Source organism: Anopheles gambiae, chromosome 2 (genome assembly GCF_943734735.2).
Source record: "Anopheles gambiae chromosome 2, idAnoGambNW_F1_1, whole genome shotgun sequence".
Taxonomy (NCBI): Eukaryota; Metazoa; Arthropoda; class Insecta; order Diptera; family Culicidae; genus Anopheles; species Anopheles gambiae.
In genome coordinates, this window is record NC_064601.1 from 111314636 (window position 1) to 111333822 (window position 19187).

Sequence of the window (19187 nt, forward strand, 5' to 3'; positions counted from 1 at the left end):
GTAAGTTGATGATGGCCGTCTGCTTGCGGTCCCCGGCCCTGTCCCACGCTGTGTGGCCCTTGCGCTGTGCCGTTGACCGCCCCTCGGGTGCTGTATCACTTTCACCGTTTTTTTTTTTCATTCTTTCTACCCTCCCGCCGCAACAGTATATCGAACTATCCCAACTATTCCGATCACATAACACCGCCGGCCCGGTTTTCGGATCTGCTCGGGCGGGACGCCACGCTCGCAGTGTCGTCCGTGAACCCATCCAGCCTGGGCAGCGCGACCGAGATCGGTAGCAACGTGGTGGGCAAAAAGTCGAGCAACCATTCGCCCCGGCCCCGTGCCGGCCAGAAACTGCAGCGTGAAGCGTTTCAGATAAATGTGTAAAAATGTGCGACGACCCGCGGCGAGGTTGAAGTCGTCCTCGATCGCATCATTCCACAACGATCCACAAAGGACTGAATGAAGGGGGGAGGGACGTTAGTGTTTAGTGTGCCCGGGCGATCTTCCCCTTTCACGAATACCAAAGACATTGTGTGTGGATCGTTTCTACACATGTGTCCGCACATAATCAACGGCTGCCGGCCACGTGAGCAGTGAGTTCACCCCCAACACGCATGCCAAAACACATTGTACTGAACGACAGCCATCATCATGCGCCCTTTCGGAGAATGCGAACGTTTTATACGTATATTTTTTATAGACTAACTAACTTCGCTGCATCGCGCAAGCAAAAGGGCACGATCTCACACCAATGCATGCACTGGAAATAATTTTGCTTTACAACAAAAACAACCAACAAACAAAACTCATATAGTCAAATCCCAAAAGGAAAAGAAAACCTAAATGAATAAGAGAATTGAACAAAAACAAAATTGGAAAACAAGAGAGCAGCGCAAACACACAAAGAAAAATAATCAGAAAAGCACAACAAAAAAGTAAGAAAGAAATACAAAGCGAGTAAGAGAAGAGCATACAAAATAAAAGACAAAAAAGAAAAGACAGACAAAAAAGGCAAACACACAAGCGCTAGCAAAATTGATAGTAAAATAAACCAACACAAGACCATTACAAAGCATACCAAAACCCAGCATAAAACGAGAAAATGATAAGATGAAATAAGAAAATAAGAGACATAGCGAAAACTTCCCCTAATTAGATAGTATTGTTGCCAAAAGAGGAGGCAAAAACAAGGGCAAAACAAATTGATTAGAACTTAACACACACACAAAAACGAGGCCCTTACACTCTAAAAGAGGCGTAGACTAATCGAAGGAAGAATGGAATGGATCTTTCTCTCAACCACACTCTTAACTGATCGGCTTAACGTTACTCCCAAAACGCCTCTTCATTGCGTACTGTTACGTTTGTGAAACTCTCTTCCGTATAGTTTACTGCGCAGCGCGTGCGTCTGTCTGTCCACCAATCCTTCCACAGGTGGTTGCCAAAACTGGACCAAAGCCATCAATCACCGGCTCCGGGTGAATAGTAACTTTTTTCCCCCTGTATATCCGTTTGTAGGTTACATCCAATTTTACAATTTTGCTATTTGTTACTGGGAAGTAGATGATGAGATATGGAGGGAAAGGAGAGAGGAGGGTTACATGTTTACAGGGTTGCTCAACTACTGCGCGAAGAGCATAAAGCGTTGAACAAAAAGCTTCCAGTTAAAGTCCCACACACGTGGTACCAAAAGTGAACAACACACACACAGGCACACAGACACACAAGAGAGAAAAACGGATCATTCACGCTTGTTACGAAGAGCACTTGTTAAGAATTGGTAACAATTGAGCCCTTTAAAAGGGTAGTAAAGAAGAGGGAACCCTACCAAACAATCAAGTTGATCGAATCGGAGGGTCTTACTGTGTAGAAGTTAAGAGCGGAACCCCATAAAAAGCTGGCAAAGATGGCAAAGCGTACTTCCTTTTTTTTGTTTTAAATAGTGTTTAAAAAATGACACTTTCTTAAACAACATTCACTGTGTATATAATGAAATCGAATTGAATAACGAACCACACGAAACAGCGAACTAAAAACAAAAAACACGGACAACGGCACGATAAACCCAAGAACATGCAAGCATAGAACATTGTTTTTTGGTTGTCTTCTTTTAGTTTTTGAACATTTTTACCATTTTAGCAGTGCCTTGTACCATCAATAGAGAGATACGCTCATTGCTTCTCGCTGCATTGCATACGATGCACTTCCAAATTGTAGCTCAAGCCCTTATTCTTCCGTGTCTTGTGACAAGTTTAACGAATTTTCTTTCAAATTAATTACAAAAAAATGCATACTAGCTTCTTTACATTGAAGCTTTTGACATTGCTATGCCTCATATTGAGTAGGAAAGCATCTCCAACAATAACATATCCGCGCTGAGTGTATTAACTCAAACATTCAAATTAAACCATTTCTTTTGTGCGTTATTTCGTTCACTTTCTTTAACAAAGCTAATGTATTCGCGAGCCAACAAAGCAAGTGTTTGCACGGTTAAGACATAAACTAAAATAGATAAACCCTACACCTTCCAACAAAAGACATACACAAACTAACAAACACCTAGAACTCCGTGAAGTACTAAGTACCCCGTGTTAGGCTGTAAGTGTTGGGCCCATGTTGGGCGGTAATTAAGCAGTCCGTCGCATTGCCGGCCTCGATGCGTGTATGCAAAAGCCCTAGCCCTAAACCGTAAACGTAAATGAAGTAAACCAATGAGACAATATCGAATGAACCCATTCCAGGTGTGTGTGTGTGCATGTGTAGCAGCAAGAAAAAAAACGGGCGGCAGTATTACCGATCCCGTTTTCTTTTTGCGTGCGCGAATCTGTTTCGTTAAGTTGCTGAGCGCGTGTTTTCGTTTCGCAAAAGAGAGAGAGAGAGAGAAAAAACGAACCGAACAAAACAGATACATGTTATATTTGTACATATATATTTATAGAACGAAATGAATGGCAGAGCGTGTAGAGGAAAGGGATATTAAATAGAAGGGGCGAAACGTTTAGGGCCAGGTGTAGCTGGCGCGCTGGCAGTACTGGCCACTGCACTGGATAAACTGTCATGTCTTGTGATTTGGGGCCTGTTTATGGAAAGGATTTGGTTACCCACTCATCATAGTCCCTCTCTCTTAAAGCAAGTCGTAACATAATACGCCAAAAACACAGAAACCAAACAGAAATATTACAATAAACAGATTGCCAACCTCAGCAAAAGAGTCTGCTCTACACACAACCGACTATAACCATTGAACGCTAGCGAAAGCGAAAATAAAGAATAAACATTTAGGGATTTTTCTCTTCTGTTTTTTGCCCCTCATACATACGCCTAATAAAACACACACACACTCATGATCACATCATCGTCATATGTAACGTAAGACAGAAAACTAAACTCTCATTTCCTGGCATAACTACTGTTGGCAAGCGTAAACTACAAATGTAGCTCCAGATGGATAAAATAAGAGAAAACTAAACACACATCGTACATGTACCATCACTATACACGGAAGTAATAGAGACCTTCATATTAAGGACAACATGACCGATTCAAAGTACACAAAAAAACTAAGCGAACCAAAAAATAAACAAAGAAAGGCGTATTTCGTTTCCCTCTTCCTGTGAAGCCAAAACTATGTAAGACAAATTGAACAGTCGATTTTAATGAAGCATTGTAACAAAAACTACACAAATGGAACAATAGAACGAATATCAATCGAAAGGAAGGAAAGAGATAAAATAAAGCACGAAACAAACAAAACACACTGAATGAAACAACCAAACGAAACGAAACAACGTGTTACTGTTTTCTTTCAAATGTTCGTTCAAAGCGTTACTTGAAATCTTTCAGTTTCAGTTTTTGTGTGTTATTTTTTCTTTCTCTCTGTGTGTATATATATATTTTTTCTCCACATTTTACATTAGCTAACAATGCTCACAGGTTTGCTTTCATCACTTCACTAACGACAGAAACAGGAAGAGAAAGAAAGAAAACAAAAATCTGGAGTAGTAGAAGGCTGCATCGATAAACTAAATGTTACTAACTAACACTAGAGCAAACACGCAACAATTTACACCTTACGTCGATCGACCTGTGGACCAGATCTACCGCAAGTGGATTTCCATCGCTCATCTTCCCTTTCACATCTTAAAAAACCCTTCACACACATATCAAACATCAACCCGTATTTTTCACTGGAAGGAACCGATGTAACCCGCGAACCGCGAGGGACGCTGAACGCTTTGAAATATTTCAAACCGTTCTCAGCTCACCTTTGAAATGTTTCACACTGCGTTGAAACACCGCGAAGATGGAGGTCGTTTGACTGGAAAAGATAGGGTGTTTTTTTGTTTGCTTTGTTTTTTTGTTGCATTTCGCATCAGTTTTCGCTGTCCTATCTGTCGCTGCTGCAAACGGGGAGCAGTGTCAATAAAACCTAAAGCCACTGTTCCGAGTAATTTCGCGCAACAGGGCTGACTGTCTTTGTGTTAGTTGTGTGAAATATTACAAACGGCAGTACTGCACGCGCCTCCCTCAACTCACTTTCCCCTTTTAGCGGGAACAGCCCTATATATGCCTCAATCTATGGTACAAACGTAGACACAGACCAGTCCTAAACCCAACCTAACCCCACTTTCCAAGATATGTTCGACAGATTCGACCGGTGTTGGGAGTGCCGGCCGGGAGAGTCCATCCGATATACTACTGCGCGCTATGGGAAAGCTTTACCAGACACACTTCCTCTCTAGCTTGTAACCAAACGGTCCGAAACTATTTTCCGGGATAAAAATGTACGCACACTCTCTGCTATCGTCTGCTCTACCCACTTAACTAAACACGATTTTTCCTATCCATTTCCCGCATACAGCCGCGCAGCTCCGAGAAACTGCAGCAAGAAGAGTAGGAAAATAGTGCATCGAACGTGTGACTTCCGTGTGTAAGTATACACACCCACACACTAACACCATATCTATATAACAACATCTAGATACCTTCTTAAATCTTAAAAATAATAATAAAAAAACACATCATACACCAACCGAAGAACCTACTTCTGTGCCGTTGCCGATGATTCTAATACATGATCGGCTTAGCTTTACATTGATCAACAACGTATCCGGTGAAACGCTTAAGGAACTTTGGATATTCTTTCTTATAGATAGCGCGCAGCACGGTCGCTGGGGCCCAGCCGCCAGGATTTACTGGTTTTGGAAGAGACAGAGAGAGAGAGAGAGAACACAAAGCGATCGAGTATTAGCATACCGGGATAGTTCAATTGTAAAGCAATACACGTTTAATTACCAGTGGAGCAGTAGGTAATTTTGCAGGTCAGATCATCTCGCGTTGCTGTTTTGCTGTCCTTGCCCGGTGGCAGGTAGGTCTGGCAAACTAATATCACCGTTAGATAGATTCGTACGCATTTGCCTTGGTTAGCGGGCTGAAATTGTGGTAAAGCATACGTTTATAGAAGGTTGGTACCTAGAATGTTGTTGTTGGTGAGAAACTATTTATAAAGGTACTAAATATAATTTATAAACTCCCGTTTTTAAGGATTTAAACCCTCAAACTAAGGAAAAACATTGGATTCAATATCTTCGATTTGGTGTAACGTCCGCCACCCGGCTTATGCAGGCTTTCGAGACTTAATTCATCACCACACAAGCCGGATGATAGTCAATCCTTGATACGGAGAGACGGTCCATTGTAGGTTTGAACCCATGAGGGGCATGTTATTGAGTCGTACGAATTGACGACGGTACCACGGGACCGCACAATATCACATGGAGCTCAATTTCAATTTGTTGACCAGATTAGATCTGAATCAACATCCAGCAAATTAGAAGGCCATATAATCGATGTGACAGTACTTCGGTACTTAAAAGTAGCATAATCATTTACAGCGAATGGATTACATTACCCTATTACGCGAATTAAGTTACCACCCAAAGAGACGAAATGCTATTTCATGCCAGCAGAACATCGAAATCACTCATCAAATCAAACATGGTTTACGCTTCGTTCAACTCATTCCGGTACAAATCATGTCAACGAGCCCATAGCACGACAAGCACATGTCGCACAAGTGATCGCCTCATTCCATAACTCGCCTCACACGCAATGGAAAACCTTTCTACACAACACATAACACACATGTGTGCAAAGATAGCATCGAAAGCTCTACACGGAACAGCTCTACACAAGTATGCAAACATCAGATAAATGGCAGAAAAACCACCGCAACGAAAGAATCACCCACCAAATCTGCACATTATACACTCGCATGTTGCGCGATCATTAAAAGAGAGCAGCTCCATCTCGCAAAACCACCCCCCACTTACCGGATACTCTTCGTTCTGATTGGAATGATTGCACACGATCCACACGTCGTTCGCACCAGCGTCCAGATTGTCGGTGATGCGGCGCATGTGCGACCAGAACAGTGCATCCCGCTGGCTGGCGGGCCAGATCCGCTTGTACGTCTGCAGAAAGACGAGCGTGTCCGGTGCCACATTGTCCACGATCTGCACATCCTCCAGCGTCGTCTCCCAATCGTTCCGGTACGCCGGATCGAAGAAGTAATGGCACATCTCGCGGGCCGTGACGCCCTTCACCACGTGGCAGGACTTGAGCGGATCGATCACCATACCGTCCACCTCCTCCTCGCGCCGGTACATCTTCATCTCGCCCTCGTCCGCGAACAGCTGCCACCCGTTGCCGTCCTCGCCGACGCCCTGCCGGGCCTGCGTCAGCTGCTCCGTGCAGATCCGATCGATCTCGGGCCACAGCTTGTGGCTCTTGGCCTGCGCACCGGTACCGAAGTCTTCCGCCAGCTGCGGTATCTCGTCCTCCGTCTCGGCGCTGGGGCTGTGCAACGAGCTCACATTGCTTATCTGGGACTGTGGAAAGGGACAACAAAAGGGAAACAAGGAAGATAACGTTAGCATTTATTCCCCACAGAGCCTCTGTTTGCATGCAGCTTACCTGTTGCGATTGATATTTCAACCTTACTCGCAGCTGACGATCTTCCTCGATCTTGTCCAGGCCCGTTTCGACCGCGTCAAAGAACTCATCCTCCGGAATGGTGGAGTGCGGTCCTTCCTATGTGAGGGTTAATGGGAAAAGTAAACAAATCGTTAGTGTAAAGCTAAGTTAGAGTGTAGTATACAACAAAAAATCTCTCCCAATGAGTCGAGTAGACACTCGCACATGGCTTTGCTTGTTTAAAATGTGACTAAAGCTGATGAGCGCAAACAAATTAAGAACATCTTCCCAAACATAGACTAACGCGATGCGTCATCATCTCTAACACAAACCATTTACCGGATCTAATTGGTTAATCATATCGACATTATTCTTTCCCATTTTTTTTTTTTTACGAATAAGGTTTGACAAAAAAGAAATAATTTCACGCCATTAGCATTCAAGCAACGACCGTACGTCCGATCGGAGAAGACAAGCAAAGAATGTTTCCATTTTTGTACTCAAACATCCACACCGCGCCACATTTCTATTTCATCCCGGACTTTTTGTTCCGAAACGGCGCAAAAATATTAATACATCAATCAACGCTCCTCCTTCTCCTCGGTGCTTTCATAATCGTGTGAGACGTGCAAGTGCGGTGGTGACGACACCCGCGCACCCAAGCATGGGCAGGGTCGCGTGGACGCGTTCGTCGTCATTGGGCGCAAGCAGTGACGAACACACGTGGAATATTAAAACCTATCCACTTTTGCTCCTTGAAAGATGAGACGAAATGACGATAGTTGTGTTTTTTGTAGCTGCATTGTGCTCTTACTGACGCCATATTAAGTGAGAGTTAGTGATAGGTACCAGCAGCATGGTGTTACTTTACTGAAATCCCAAGAGTGCCAAGGTTCTCTCTCCCACTATGTTGTGATCTAACCCATCAATTTAATTACCCTCTCTTCTTGGAAGGCTTGAGGGTCTGCCACAATCAATCCACCTGAGCTCAACACCGTGTCTGAACCTTGCCAACTGAAGGTTCAATGTTTAGCGCTACTAATTAATAAACTCTTTCGCTCGCTGACCGTAGCCTTGCACCTTAGGAGGATTGCGCTCTGTCGATGCCCTCTCATCTAATGCTTCGAAACCGGACCGGCGAACCGAAGTGCACCACTCGAAGATGTGACCATCGAAGCGATCTATCCGGTCACACACGCACACTCACACACCCACCGGATGATCTTCCGAATTGGTTTAGCGTCGCGTTTTTGGAGGGATGTCACGCGTATATAGCCATATATAGGGGAGCAGAGTTTGGCAATTTGGCGTGGTGCAGGTGAAAACCACAACCACCAGCTGACCTTAGCCTTGGCTTGGCCTGATGGCGAGACAGTTTTATCGTGGCTGGTGGTGGTTTTCTTGCCGAGCTGTGTCCCCGCCGCAATGGTGAGGAGGAGTTTTGCATATCATCCCAATTTCCGGACCAAAACAAAGTGAACTTGACTGGTGATTATGTCACGTGTTCGCGGTGTGTTTGTGTGTTGTATCATCAACCTGTTGCCGAATATTCGGCAATGGAGTTTGGTTTTAAGGTTTGTAAATTAATGTTTTGTGTTTACGTGTAGTTTTCAAGTTATTGGATCGTACCCAAAGTTGATCTCATTTTCAGAAAAACAAACATAACAAAAAATCACCAAAGGAAGTCATTAAAGTTCAAGTTTAATTGTCTTAGGTTTAAACAGAGTTCATCAACATATCACTCGAAAGTGAGATGCAATCGTTGCCGCTTTCAATTCACCAATTTTTGCCTCTGAAGCTTCATTTGTTGGTCTCGAGAGCAACAATTTATGACTGTAAGTCAGTCGTTTTGTTTACATAGTAAGGTTTCTAATATTAGTAAACTTAAGTCAAATTATTTATAATTTTACAAACAGAATTTCTTCAGTACCTTTACGATTGTCGTGCAGATTTTGACAATGCCAGTGGAATCTACTAAGATGGCATGTATTTCCAGCTATAAACAATGGCAATGACAACAAAGACGTCACGAAAATTCATGAAATGTAACTTAAAAGTTGCATAAAATCTACTCAAACAACTTGTTTATTTATCATGATTCTGCGGAGTAACGAATTGACCTAAGGATAAAAATATGTGCTTCAGAGACAGAAATTGATGCCTTAGAGTTAACATTAAGGGACACCGACACCGACTGTAACGCGTATTTTCATGATGAATTCTTAAGCAATCTTGTATAAGACTGATGAATAGTTCTATACACTATACTGATTGAAAAAATGTATTTAGCATGATTATAGATGATTCAATAAGCTAATTGGTTTATCGTAACAATAGGCTGATATCGATTGCTTCTGTTGATTACATTAAGCTACTCCAATATTTATAAAAAAAAAATATCAGTAAAAACCTTCCAAAAGTCTATCGATACATTATTTATGTTGATGTAGCTTCTAAATTAGCCCTTAACAGAAAATCCAACCTATTTCCTTAAAACTCAAGTAAAATCGACAACACCTCTTCCGTTCTCAACAATAACTGCCTAAAATTGGCTGACCCATTGATCAGCGTAGCAACATAAAAAAAAACGCAATTAAAACCAACCGCCCAGAATAATTCACCCAAACAAACAGTTGCTGCTCGAGAATAATATCAACATACGCTTAAAAGCACCGGGGCCAAACAACGCCCGAAAAAGCTCATCCGCCCCGAAGTAAACAACACAACAAACGTGTCCCCCCGATCGCCTTATGCGCGGGGGAAGGCCGCAGGATCGAATTTACATTTCCAGCGTACACAGAGAGCTCTTATCCGTGGCCGGACCGTCGGTGAACCTTAATGGATCCAGCTGAGACACCAACTGGGCCAGGGTTACCGCCGGGTGGCCGACCAAAACCAACGCACCACCGCTCGGACGGCGTTTCGTAAAAGCAATTGTTTACATTTTCGGGGGTAAAGACATTTTCGATTCCACACAGCACAGCAACGTAGTTGCAGGCCTCCCCCGCCGGCCAAGGGGGGGGGGGGGGGGGGGGGGAGAGTAATAATTTGTTGCAAACGATAATAGCCATGATATTTCGGTTCGGACGTCGGACGGACAGGTGTGTTGATTGGCAACGATCAGTTTCGAAGCTTATGGTAAGGGGTATTAGGTCACCCGATTGGGCGACGACATAGACACTGAATTGTTGGAACGAAGAAGGTTAAGTCCAGTTCCAAAACGATCATCATGCTCGGGGGGTGTGTATGATGAAGCACAAATGACCCACTTGTTCGGCGAAATCTTTATGATCATTGGCAAATTTTTAAATTATTTATAGCAGTTGGGACACAACACGTTTGTTCTTAAAAGTTATTCCAGCATCAACATTCTTGCACACTTTACACCGTTCCAACATAAGACACTTACTATTTCTTTGCGCAGCAGCCCTTTAAACAATCGTGCCGTTGTTAGCGAAGGCATGTTTGCAAACTGTCTCGAAGATCACCAACAATTTTCAAAGCTGATCACACACACACACACACACTGCAGACGTTTTCACAAAATGTATCCACACTTCATTCACGACCGTTCCACTAAAAAGGGCTTTACTAGGGTAAAAGTTTCCCCTCAAAACACAACTCCAATCCGATTACCAAAACGAAACCGTTGTTCGCCCTTGGATGCGTTTTGTCAAGCCGGCCGTACTAATTGGCGGGAAGCTGATGCACTACTGCTACGTATCATGCGGAATTTGTCCCCGGGCGATGCATTCACCAGCGAAGCTTTACACACAGAAGCTATCACACACTGCAACACAGAGCGCGCGCGCAGCGAGTCAGCCCGATCCGTACGACGGCACAACCGAAAGTGACAGTGCGGCAGGCCCTCGTAACGACCCGCGGGCCCGGAGAGTGTGTGCGTTGACGCGCTTCGTTGACGGAGTGGTTGCGTCGGGCTCTCTAGGCTCTAGCTCGCGATGCATGCGCGCATCGGTGGTGAGGGAGATCTCGATCGCGCCACATCGGAGGAGAGTTCGGGAAGCTTTTGTGCCATTGTCGTACACCGTCTTGGCGCGCGTTTAGTCGATGGATTTTACAGTCCTTCTTCTTCTTCTTCTTCTTGGGCGGTGTTGGGCAACGGCCAGTTACAACAGTGCGTCACATCCGAGCAAGCACGCAGACCGATCGATTGATTTATGATTTGGAATGAGGCCCAACACACCTCCATCGAATCAACGAAGAGAGTGGATGCGGAAAAGGCTTTTAATTTATTTTAAAACATTTTTTTTTGATAATTAATATCAGCATAGAATGGCCGTTTCTTAATCGGTAAGCGTCTTTTCGGTCTACTCCGAATACAGGTACGCGTGTTGTGTAAACAAGAGATGACTAACACGCTTGACAAGGTGAGTCAAACAGAAATATCGATGCGTTATCAGGAGATATGTTTTCTAAGAAAATCAAACGATAAGCTGCCGTATGTTATAACGGCCTGCAACTACTCATTGCCAGTTCTAGAAAAAATACATTAAAATGATCTTCATGCTAACTTCTCGACTGATCGCGAACAACAATTCCCAATACAGTTCTCATCAACATAACGAAATTGAAACCTCGTGTTTAATAACATTTCCTCTAAAGAGCGCCAAAGCACCCACCACCAAACACAATTGTAAACAATTTGGCATGCATCTTGCTTAATCGGTCCTGCCAGCTTCACTTTCATTACACCGTACAAACAACACTTGGTGCAATTTGCTGTCGGTATGTGTGTGTCCAATCGAAAGCCACCCTTTTTCTACACCCCTTTAGCTTCTTTGAGCTACAGCAGCAGCAGCAGCAGTGGCAAGTACAATTCGTCTTTAAAAGCAATTGGACCTGCCGGGCTTTATGAACGAAAATATCAATCAACGCGCAAGTTCAACCTCGCGCGATCGGGCTAATAAGGTTTATTGCAGGTTGGAAAATAACAATAACAGCGCGGCCCAATTGAATGCAGTGTGGTCAGCAGCGGTGGCTGTTAGGAAATGAAACAATTCATTGCCCAATTGTAATTACAGATTACAGGTGGTACCGAGTTTTGTGCCGTCCTGGCAAAATAGAATCGAGAATTGTAATGATCTCAGCAGGTTCGAAAGACCCATTGTACGATCGAACGATTGGGTTAAAGAGCAATGCCGCAATAAAGAAAGGGAATAAGCCTTTGCAATATCAAAATGGTTTGACAATCGATGCTGATACTTAAACTGTTAAACAGCATGCACAAAACGTGCAAGAAAAACTACTTTTAAAAACTGAAAGTCCCCAAAACTACAATCACTTTACGAACAATAATAAACAAAAGGAAACTGAAACTGTCTCACACTGGCCATATGGATGCCACCCAACAAATTACATAACTGTTGTTTATAAAACCTGAACACACCCGAGACACCCGAGAGAGAGAGAGAGAGAGAGAGAGAGAGAGAGAGAGAGAGAGAAAGAGAGCGAAAAGGTTTACAATTCGTTAAAAAAAACCGGTAAACCGTGGAAAAAGGGAACGATCGAGAAAATGAACTACTAAGACGATCACGATCGAAAAGAGCGGAGGATGGACCAAACGGCAGCACAGAAAGAGAAAGAGAGCAAACAACACCAAGCCGGGGAACCTGGGGCGGCCAGAAACAGCTGGAATTTGTCTCTGCGCAGAGATAAACGAACTTTGGGACACGAATCTCGTTCAAGGTTGGACACGACACATACATGTGGCATATATTTTTATCGGCAACGTTCAAAAAAAAGGCCGAAAAGTGGGAAAACTTGTCATCGTTTCTCCACTCCGAGTGGCAAATTGTCACACTTGTAACTAAAAGGGCAACCCCCTGCGCTGCCGCTGCATGTTACAAGTGTAAGGCCACGCAAGACTATTAAGAAATAGCCGCTATTTTCCTTGCGCAAAATAAAATTCAAACTTTTACAACCGTTTCTCTATTTACGCGCGATAGGCTTTTTCGCAAAGCGCTTCACATTCCTTTCATCATGTTTTATACAATATCAAGCGAATTCGTGTTGTGGTGCCTTCGTTGTTCGGCTATTCGCACACATTTAATCCTACACAGCTGCCCAGCCTCTCGATTGTTACACTTGGCGTGTGAAATGCGGTGGAACGGGAGCAGCGCTTTGGGACATCGAAAGATAGCGTCACAATTATTCAACCACATCTCTCAGGTTTGACCTACATTCTGGCTGCCCGTTTCAACATCCTTTCACTTTCAAAAAATCACCGCAGGGATCGATGATTTAATTTAGGGCCATTTTATTCCTTCCCAAAAAAGAGGATGGAGATGGAGCCCGACAAGCCACCGGGAGGAAATTAACCGCCCAAGGGATGTTTTCTGATAATTCATAAATTCTGATAAATTCTAAAAAGGAACAATTAAACTATTGTAGTTATTATACAAAGTGTCTTAAGTGTGTATTGGAAAATAAATTATTGTTTGCAAGCGATATGGTTTACATCATCTTCTTCTACTACCGTTTCTTCGCTGTTCGTTATTCATGCAATCGTCCAAAATCAGCCGAAGACCCTACGCTACCAGTTGTTAATTAATCTCTAACAACAACAGCATGCTTTCAACAATGCTCCACCAAAAATGGATCAACGCATCGAGACCCATTAGCTGCCTCCCCACAAACCTGCCCCTTGAAATGGGAACGACCTACAAACGATGCGTGCGTGCAGTTAGACCAGCGATCCATCCAAACCCCATAGCCGGGACAGTAACACCGCCACCGGGATGAGAGATGCCATCGGGAAAGATGAACTAATCCCCCCAAGGTACCCCAAATATTTTGATCGGTCACTCTCGCACACACACACACACACACGGGCCGCGTACAATACATCACCGCGTGTGATTACGCGGGCGCGCGCGCGCGTGCGACCATGCGTCCAGGCCATGTGCCATCGAAAGCGAAACGAGGCTACAAGCGTTAGGTGAATTTTAAGTTTTGACGGTCATCGATCGATCGTACGATCCGGCACACGAATCCAACGCACATCATGGACAAACAGGTTTCTTGCGCTGCACTTCCAGTGAGTTCCTAAGTCCGTCGCATCTCTCGCGGTGGGTGTGTGGAGTGGTGAAAGGGCACGCGATATAGGGCTGTTTTGGGCAACGTATCAATCGGCCATTCGGTTGCCTAAAACGAAAACAACTTCTCTCCCCCACTCGACCAAAACATAGCACATCTTCTGCCGGGAACCATGACCTATAATCCGAAAACAGGTTTGCTCGCGCGGTTCCGAAGCCACCGAAGGCAGGTCGACGTACTACGGAGCGTTCGATACCTTTCCGACGCGTGCCATCGCCCTTCGCGATGTGCCGATGTCGCTGTACTAAAAAAGCAATTCACACCCCTATCACTATCACCCAACAACGCCCAAAGTGACACGAATGCGTACAACCATTGCGTTCGTTGGCAAACAAAGTCGCGCAGTGTGCCGCTACCACCCGTTCAGGGTTAATTGTGTGTTCACATTTTCGATCAGCCCGCTTTTTTATCAACCCACTCCGGGACGGGTTTGCACGTTCGGGCAGACCCGCTTCACTTATCGTCCCCCGGGTTGCATACCTAACTAAGCGCAATGGTAGTAAAATCGTTCGTTCGTAAACCACCATTTGTTTCAAACAGGCGCTCGCACGCATTTGTGCGCAGTCTCTTCAGTGCGATCCCATCCCAAAGTCACCGCCGCCAGGGTCAAAGGCGCCGAAGGGCACGGGCAACAACACAGTGGTTGAGAAAATTTCTGCATTGGCACCGATGGCACGAACGTTAAGGTGATTCATTTTATTGGTTCAAAAATCCACGAACGAGCCCCGAGGTTAACGGCAAGCCGGGTGGACAAACTTTGCACGCGTGTGTGTGTGTGTGCTTGTGTTGCCGAAAGTAAACAAGCTTACGATTAATGTGTGTCGTGTCCAAAATCGTACTCTTCGTCGCGCTAAAAGCTTGGAAGGAAATTTAATCCCTCCATCAGCAGTGCAAGATAAAAACGAGGTTTTGTGTCAACGATAACAATTATCTGCAGCGGCAGTGCAGTGAAACAATACGCCCGGTAAATATTGCCGGTTGTTTATAGAGCTATTAAAATAAAAACACTACCAGCGTCACCAGCATTGATTGTTTAAAATCGTTGGAAAAACGATTAAATGTTGTGGTCGATATTGAATGCTTGCGCTAATGTGCCCTTCAACTTGTTAGGTTTGTTTAGCGTGCGTGCTTGACCGTGGATAGTGGAGTTAAACAACGGGGTTTTTGCTCACAAACGATCGCACAGTATATGATAAAAATAGAGAAATTGATTGTTTGTACGTGCAAAAGATTTAGTATAATATATAACGATATTATAGATGAAATATTGCAAAAAGTGTCTTAAAGTTCACAATATTGGCCTATGATCACCAAAAGATCGCCTGTATGAATACGTTGTACTTTTGAGTGTAATAAAAAAACCGGATAAAATTGCCACAATCATTTAACTTAAATAAATAAAGCTAAGCAAATTAGACTGATGATTTAAACAGTTTAAACTGTGTAAAATAATCATCCATTGTATCTTGAATCCCTTTTGAAAGTCGATCGACCAAAGCAGATGTACATTAAAACATGAAAAATCATACAAAACCCTACAACGCAACAAAACTTAAACAAAATACATACAAAATAAAGTAGACAAACATCCCAAAAACAGTTGTTAAAACGAACTGAACAAATAACATTGTCCACGTTGGGGGCCGCGCCGCAGCTACGAACTACATCTTGATAACCGAGCACCAGAAAAAGAAACATCCCACATACAGAACGCGCGATATCGCTCTTATCAGGCAGCTAAAAATCGACAAATTGTACGTTTACAGCCAGTTGGCTGAATCATACACGCGGCCGGCGCACACTGAACACGTTGCACAAAGGGCCCTCCCTCCATCTCCATAAAACGTGCACGCGTTTGTTTAGCCTCCGCATCACCGTGGGCATGAGTAATTTGCAAAGCAAAACGGCCTCGATTTGTGTAAATGCCTTCCGCCGACTTACCTCTAAATCTGGCCCGGGGATAACGGAGTTCCTGTTCTTTGCCAGCTCATCTTTGGCAGTTCTGCAATGGAGATAAAAAGAAAGATATGGTTACATTACCATTCTTTCGTCACAACAATCCTCTTGCCAACCTACCGGTACAGCTCTTCCGCCTTTCTCCGCCGCTCCTGCTCCTTGTCGAGCTTTTTCTTGAAGCTTTCCTCCTTCTGCGAGATGATGTCGAGACAGTGCTGCAGCGTTATGATCACGCCGGCCGTCGTTTCGCGGAACGTGATCGCCTCGCCGCGGAAATCGATCGGCTTCAGCCCATCGCCCAGATCGAGCGGCGGTTGGTCTTCGTTTTTGGTGTGCAGTGCGTCAAAGTAGCTGGAAGGAGAGCAATTTTAGGATAAAAAAACCGAGCTTATGATTGTGTTTTAGGGCCGCCTTACCGTTGCAGTGTGTCGATCTGCCCGTACAGGATGTCGCGAAACGTTTCGATCTCGTGCAGCTTCTCCCGCAGCCCGCGGCTCACCCGCTTCAGGCTGCTGCCGCTCGCCGTGGACAGTGTGTTGGACTGTAGCGAGATGGTGCTGCCATGGCGCCGCAAACTCACCGTTTCCGGCAGGTCCGTTTTGTACGACTGCAGCACCTCGATCCAGTTGCTTTTGTCTTCCGGCGTTTCCGCCCGCAGATACCACACGTTCTGTCCGATTGCTACATCGAACCGGCATTCGTCGAACTCGTGAGACTGCAAAGGAAACAAAAAGAAGAAAATTTTGTTAACACTCATCGACCAAAAGCGAGCAATCGGAATGGTATTCCCTCATGAACACAATGTTTCGGGGTTAATAGAGTCAATTGCGGGCGGTGATAAATATGCTGCTCATGGTTGGGTTTGGTCCATCGTCCAGGGGGCCGTAATCAGTGGGACTTTCGGGTCGCCCATTCCTTGCCACAATGCAACCCCGATACTCGCTTATCGTGCCCGGCGAGTTCGAGGTCAAACTGGTTGAACCTCCCGCCGGTTCAGGAATTTGCTCACCTTTATCGTTGCCTTCTGCAGACTGATCGCGCCCCGGCATCCGAAGTCGCTGTCCTGTTCGCTTTTGTAGTACGACAGTGTGCCATCCTTCAGCACGATAAAGCGCGGCTGCCAGCCGTGTATGTAGTTGGTCCACTTGCTCAGATAGCCCTTCAGCTCCGGGCTGCTCAGGTTCAGTTCTACCTCTGAGTCATCACTGTTCGAATTGTTCTGCACATAGTAATCGTCGGCCATTGCACGTTCTGGTCCGAATGGTTGCTGCGTGATTGCTACGGTTGCTGTTGCTGATGGTGCTGAGTTTTTCGCCTATCTTCCCACTACACTCTTCTCTCGACACACTCCGGTCGGTTGAGCAAGACTTTCCCAAAAAAAACAACCAACAACAACAACAACGGAAAAACAGACACAAAGCAGCACAGCCGAAACGCCACCGCACCAGCAGACTTTCCACAAACTTTCTCTCTATCTCGTGTTTGCGTACGCGACCACTATCAGTATTTGCCCCACCTCACACTCTGGCCGCGTTCCCCACCCGTTTTCCCGGTAGGGGGGCGGACGGTTTTTCTCGCGTTTCGTCCGAACGGGAGCGCAAATAGCAGCCAACAAAACAAAACCTCGTATCAATTTTCCCGGTCCGCTAGCCGAAACCGGACCGATTGCCGCTTTGCAACAAGATGCACCACACTGCCGGGAGGTCACTGTTTGGGGAGGTTGCCGAGGGATGTGCTTCTTATCGCAGAGAACACGCGAAAAAACTTCGCAAACTGTTCGGCGAGCTGGCCTACACGTCACGGGCGGCGTTTGCTTAGCAGTAGCTGCTTTTTGCGTGAAGATACGATGTTGCGGTATTATTATTGTTTAGAAGTTGGTTCCACCTTGGCTCGCAATGCAAGCCAGTGTGGCCAGATTATTTTGGCTTTTAGCGGCCACCATTCAAAGGCCCTCGCTCGAACGTCAAAAACCGTCACATGTACTGAAAACAAAAGTCGCCAACGAGGAAAAATCGCACCAATTTCGAGCGTTTAGAGACGGGTTTTTGCCAAAAACTGCTACAATTACTCTAGTGATTTCCATGTGGAATTTAATACATTCAATGATTTGGGAAATGGTTTTATGATTACAGGCGGTCCCCGAGATACACGGTACCTCTTATACGCGGATTCGGAGATACGCGGTTTTCCAAATCTGACAGTTCTTTGAGCAAATCATACTGATTTGACACATCAATTGTGAAATACCAAATAATTTCCGTATTGATCGAATGTGAAATACCATTTCAAAAGGTTTTAAACTGTTCAATTCAGTAGAAACATATCAAATAATAATTTTTTTGGTGGTTAAAATCATCCCCTACTTGCAAAATTGCACGAAAATTAGTGATATTTTGGCTGGAAATCACGAGATTTGAATTACGCGGAAATTCAAGATACGCGGTATTTTGCTGCCGTTTTCGGTCCCCATTAACCGTGTATCTCGGGGACCGCCTGTATTCGATCAGTATTATGAAAAAATCTGTGATTTTCGGTATGCATATCAAAAATCGGAAGGAATACAAATAAATCGGTATTTCTGGTCACTCTGGTGCAAGCCCGCACGTCAAACGCGGTCAACTGAACGAAAACGTCAGCGCGCGTTGCTGACATTTATTTAACGAAGCAGCTACCCAACACGCAAAATCTGTTGCTTGGGAGTCATACTGCATGCTGATGTGCGGCTGATTAGAAGTTAAATAACCATCCTTTAACTGACGCAATCCAGATGGAACTGAATGCGTTATTTTAACGGAAATATGAAAAAGTTTGTGTATTTTCTTACCTGTTCCGTAGTTTCAGCCGCTCTACAGGCTCTTTAGTCTGGTTTATGAATCTTTGTCTCCCCAAGTGCCACAAATCCACTAAACGACCACTAAACGGCTTCTAAACGACTCAAGCACTCTGCCTAAACGGAATATAGAAAGACTTCGTTTAGCAGACGGCAAACGACTCATGCATTCTAAAAATAGCAAAAAAGCTGGTGACGCCATCTGTTTGTGGGATTCCCAACCAGCGGAGCTTCCTCGCTTGGAGGAGAACTTTCTCATTTCCTCTGTACTGTTGTATGGTTTCGCATTGAAGTTATGCATCGCTAGAAGTAGAACGGCGAT

The 19187-nt window shown here is 44.7% G+C and overlaps 2 protein-coding genes across 13 annotated transcripts in view; one reads left to right on the forward strand and one right to left on the reverse strand.

Annotated features, from left to right (window-relative positions):
- Positions 1-3776, forward strand: part of LOC1270011 (cell adhesion molecule Dscam2) — a 108154-nt gene extending 104378 nt beyond the window's left edge. For all 11 annotated transcript variants that reach the window (XM_061644129.1, XM_061644128.1, XM_061644126.1 and 8 more), the window contains exon 21: positions 147-3776. In XM_061644129.1, the coding sequence (XP_061500113.1) occupies positions 147-372 (226 nt within the window). In that variant the 3' untranslated portion in view covers positions 373-3776. The remainder of the gene's footprint in view (positions 1-146) is intronic.
- Positions 3777-3831: 55 nt separating this feature from the next.
- Positions 3832-17953, reverse strand: LOC1270010 (ceramide transfer protein). Of its 2 annotated transcripts, XM_061644176.1 has the most exons (8): positions 17045-17953; positions 16452-16750; positions 16156-16386; positions 16021-16081; positions 6964-7080; positions 6321-6878; positions 5284-5419; positions 3832-5183 (listed from the first exon to the last, which is right to left on the reverse strand). In XM_061644176.1, the coding sequence occupies exons 1-8, from the start codon at positions 17276-17278 to the stop codon at positions 5056-5058; spliced, it is 1764 nt and encodes a 587-aa protein (XP_061500160.1). In that variant the 5' UTR covers positions 17279-17953; the 3' UTR covers positions 3832-5055. The 2 variants fall into 2 exon arrangements, with proteins under 2 accessions (XP_061500160.1, XP_061500161.1); XM_061644177.1 differs by lacking the exons at positions 16021-16081; positions 16156-16386; positions 16452-16750; positions 17045-17953 and adding an exon at positions 10373-10823.
- Positions 17954-19187: the final 1234 nt, after the last annotated feature.

Excerpts from the sequence above, each read along its gene's own strand:
- LOC1270010 (XM_061644176.1), bottom strand. The coding sequence starts at position 17,278 with ATGGCCGACGATTACTATGTGCAGAACAATTCGAACAGTGATGACTCA. Across the intron at positions 5,420-6,320 it reads ATCAGAACGAAGAGTATCCG|CCCGCTAACCAAGGCAAATG; the intron begins GTAAGTGGGGGG and ends CCACAATTTCAG. Across the intron at positions 5,184-5,283 it reads AATTACCTACTGCTCCACTG|TAAATCCTGGCGGCTGGGCC; the intron begins GTAATTAAACGT and ends TTCCAAAACCAG.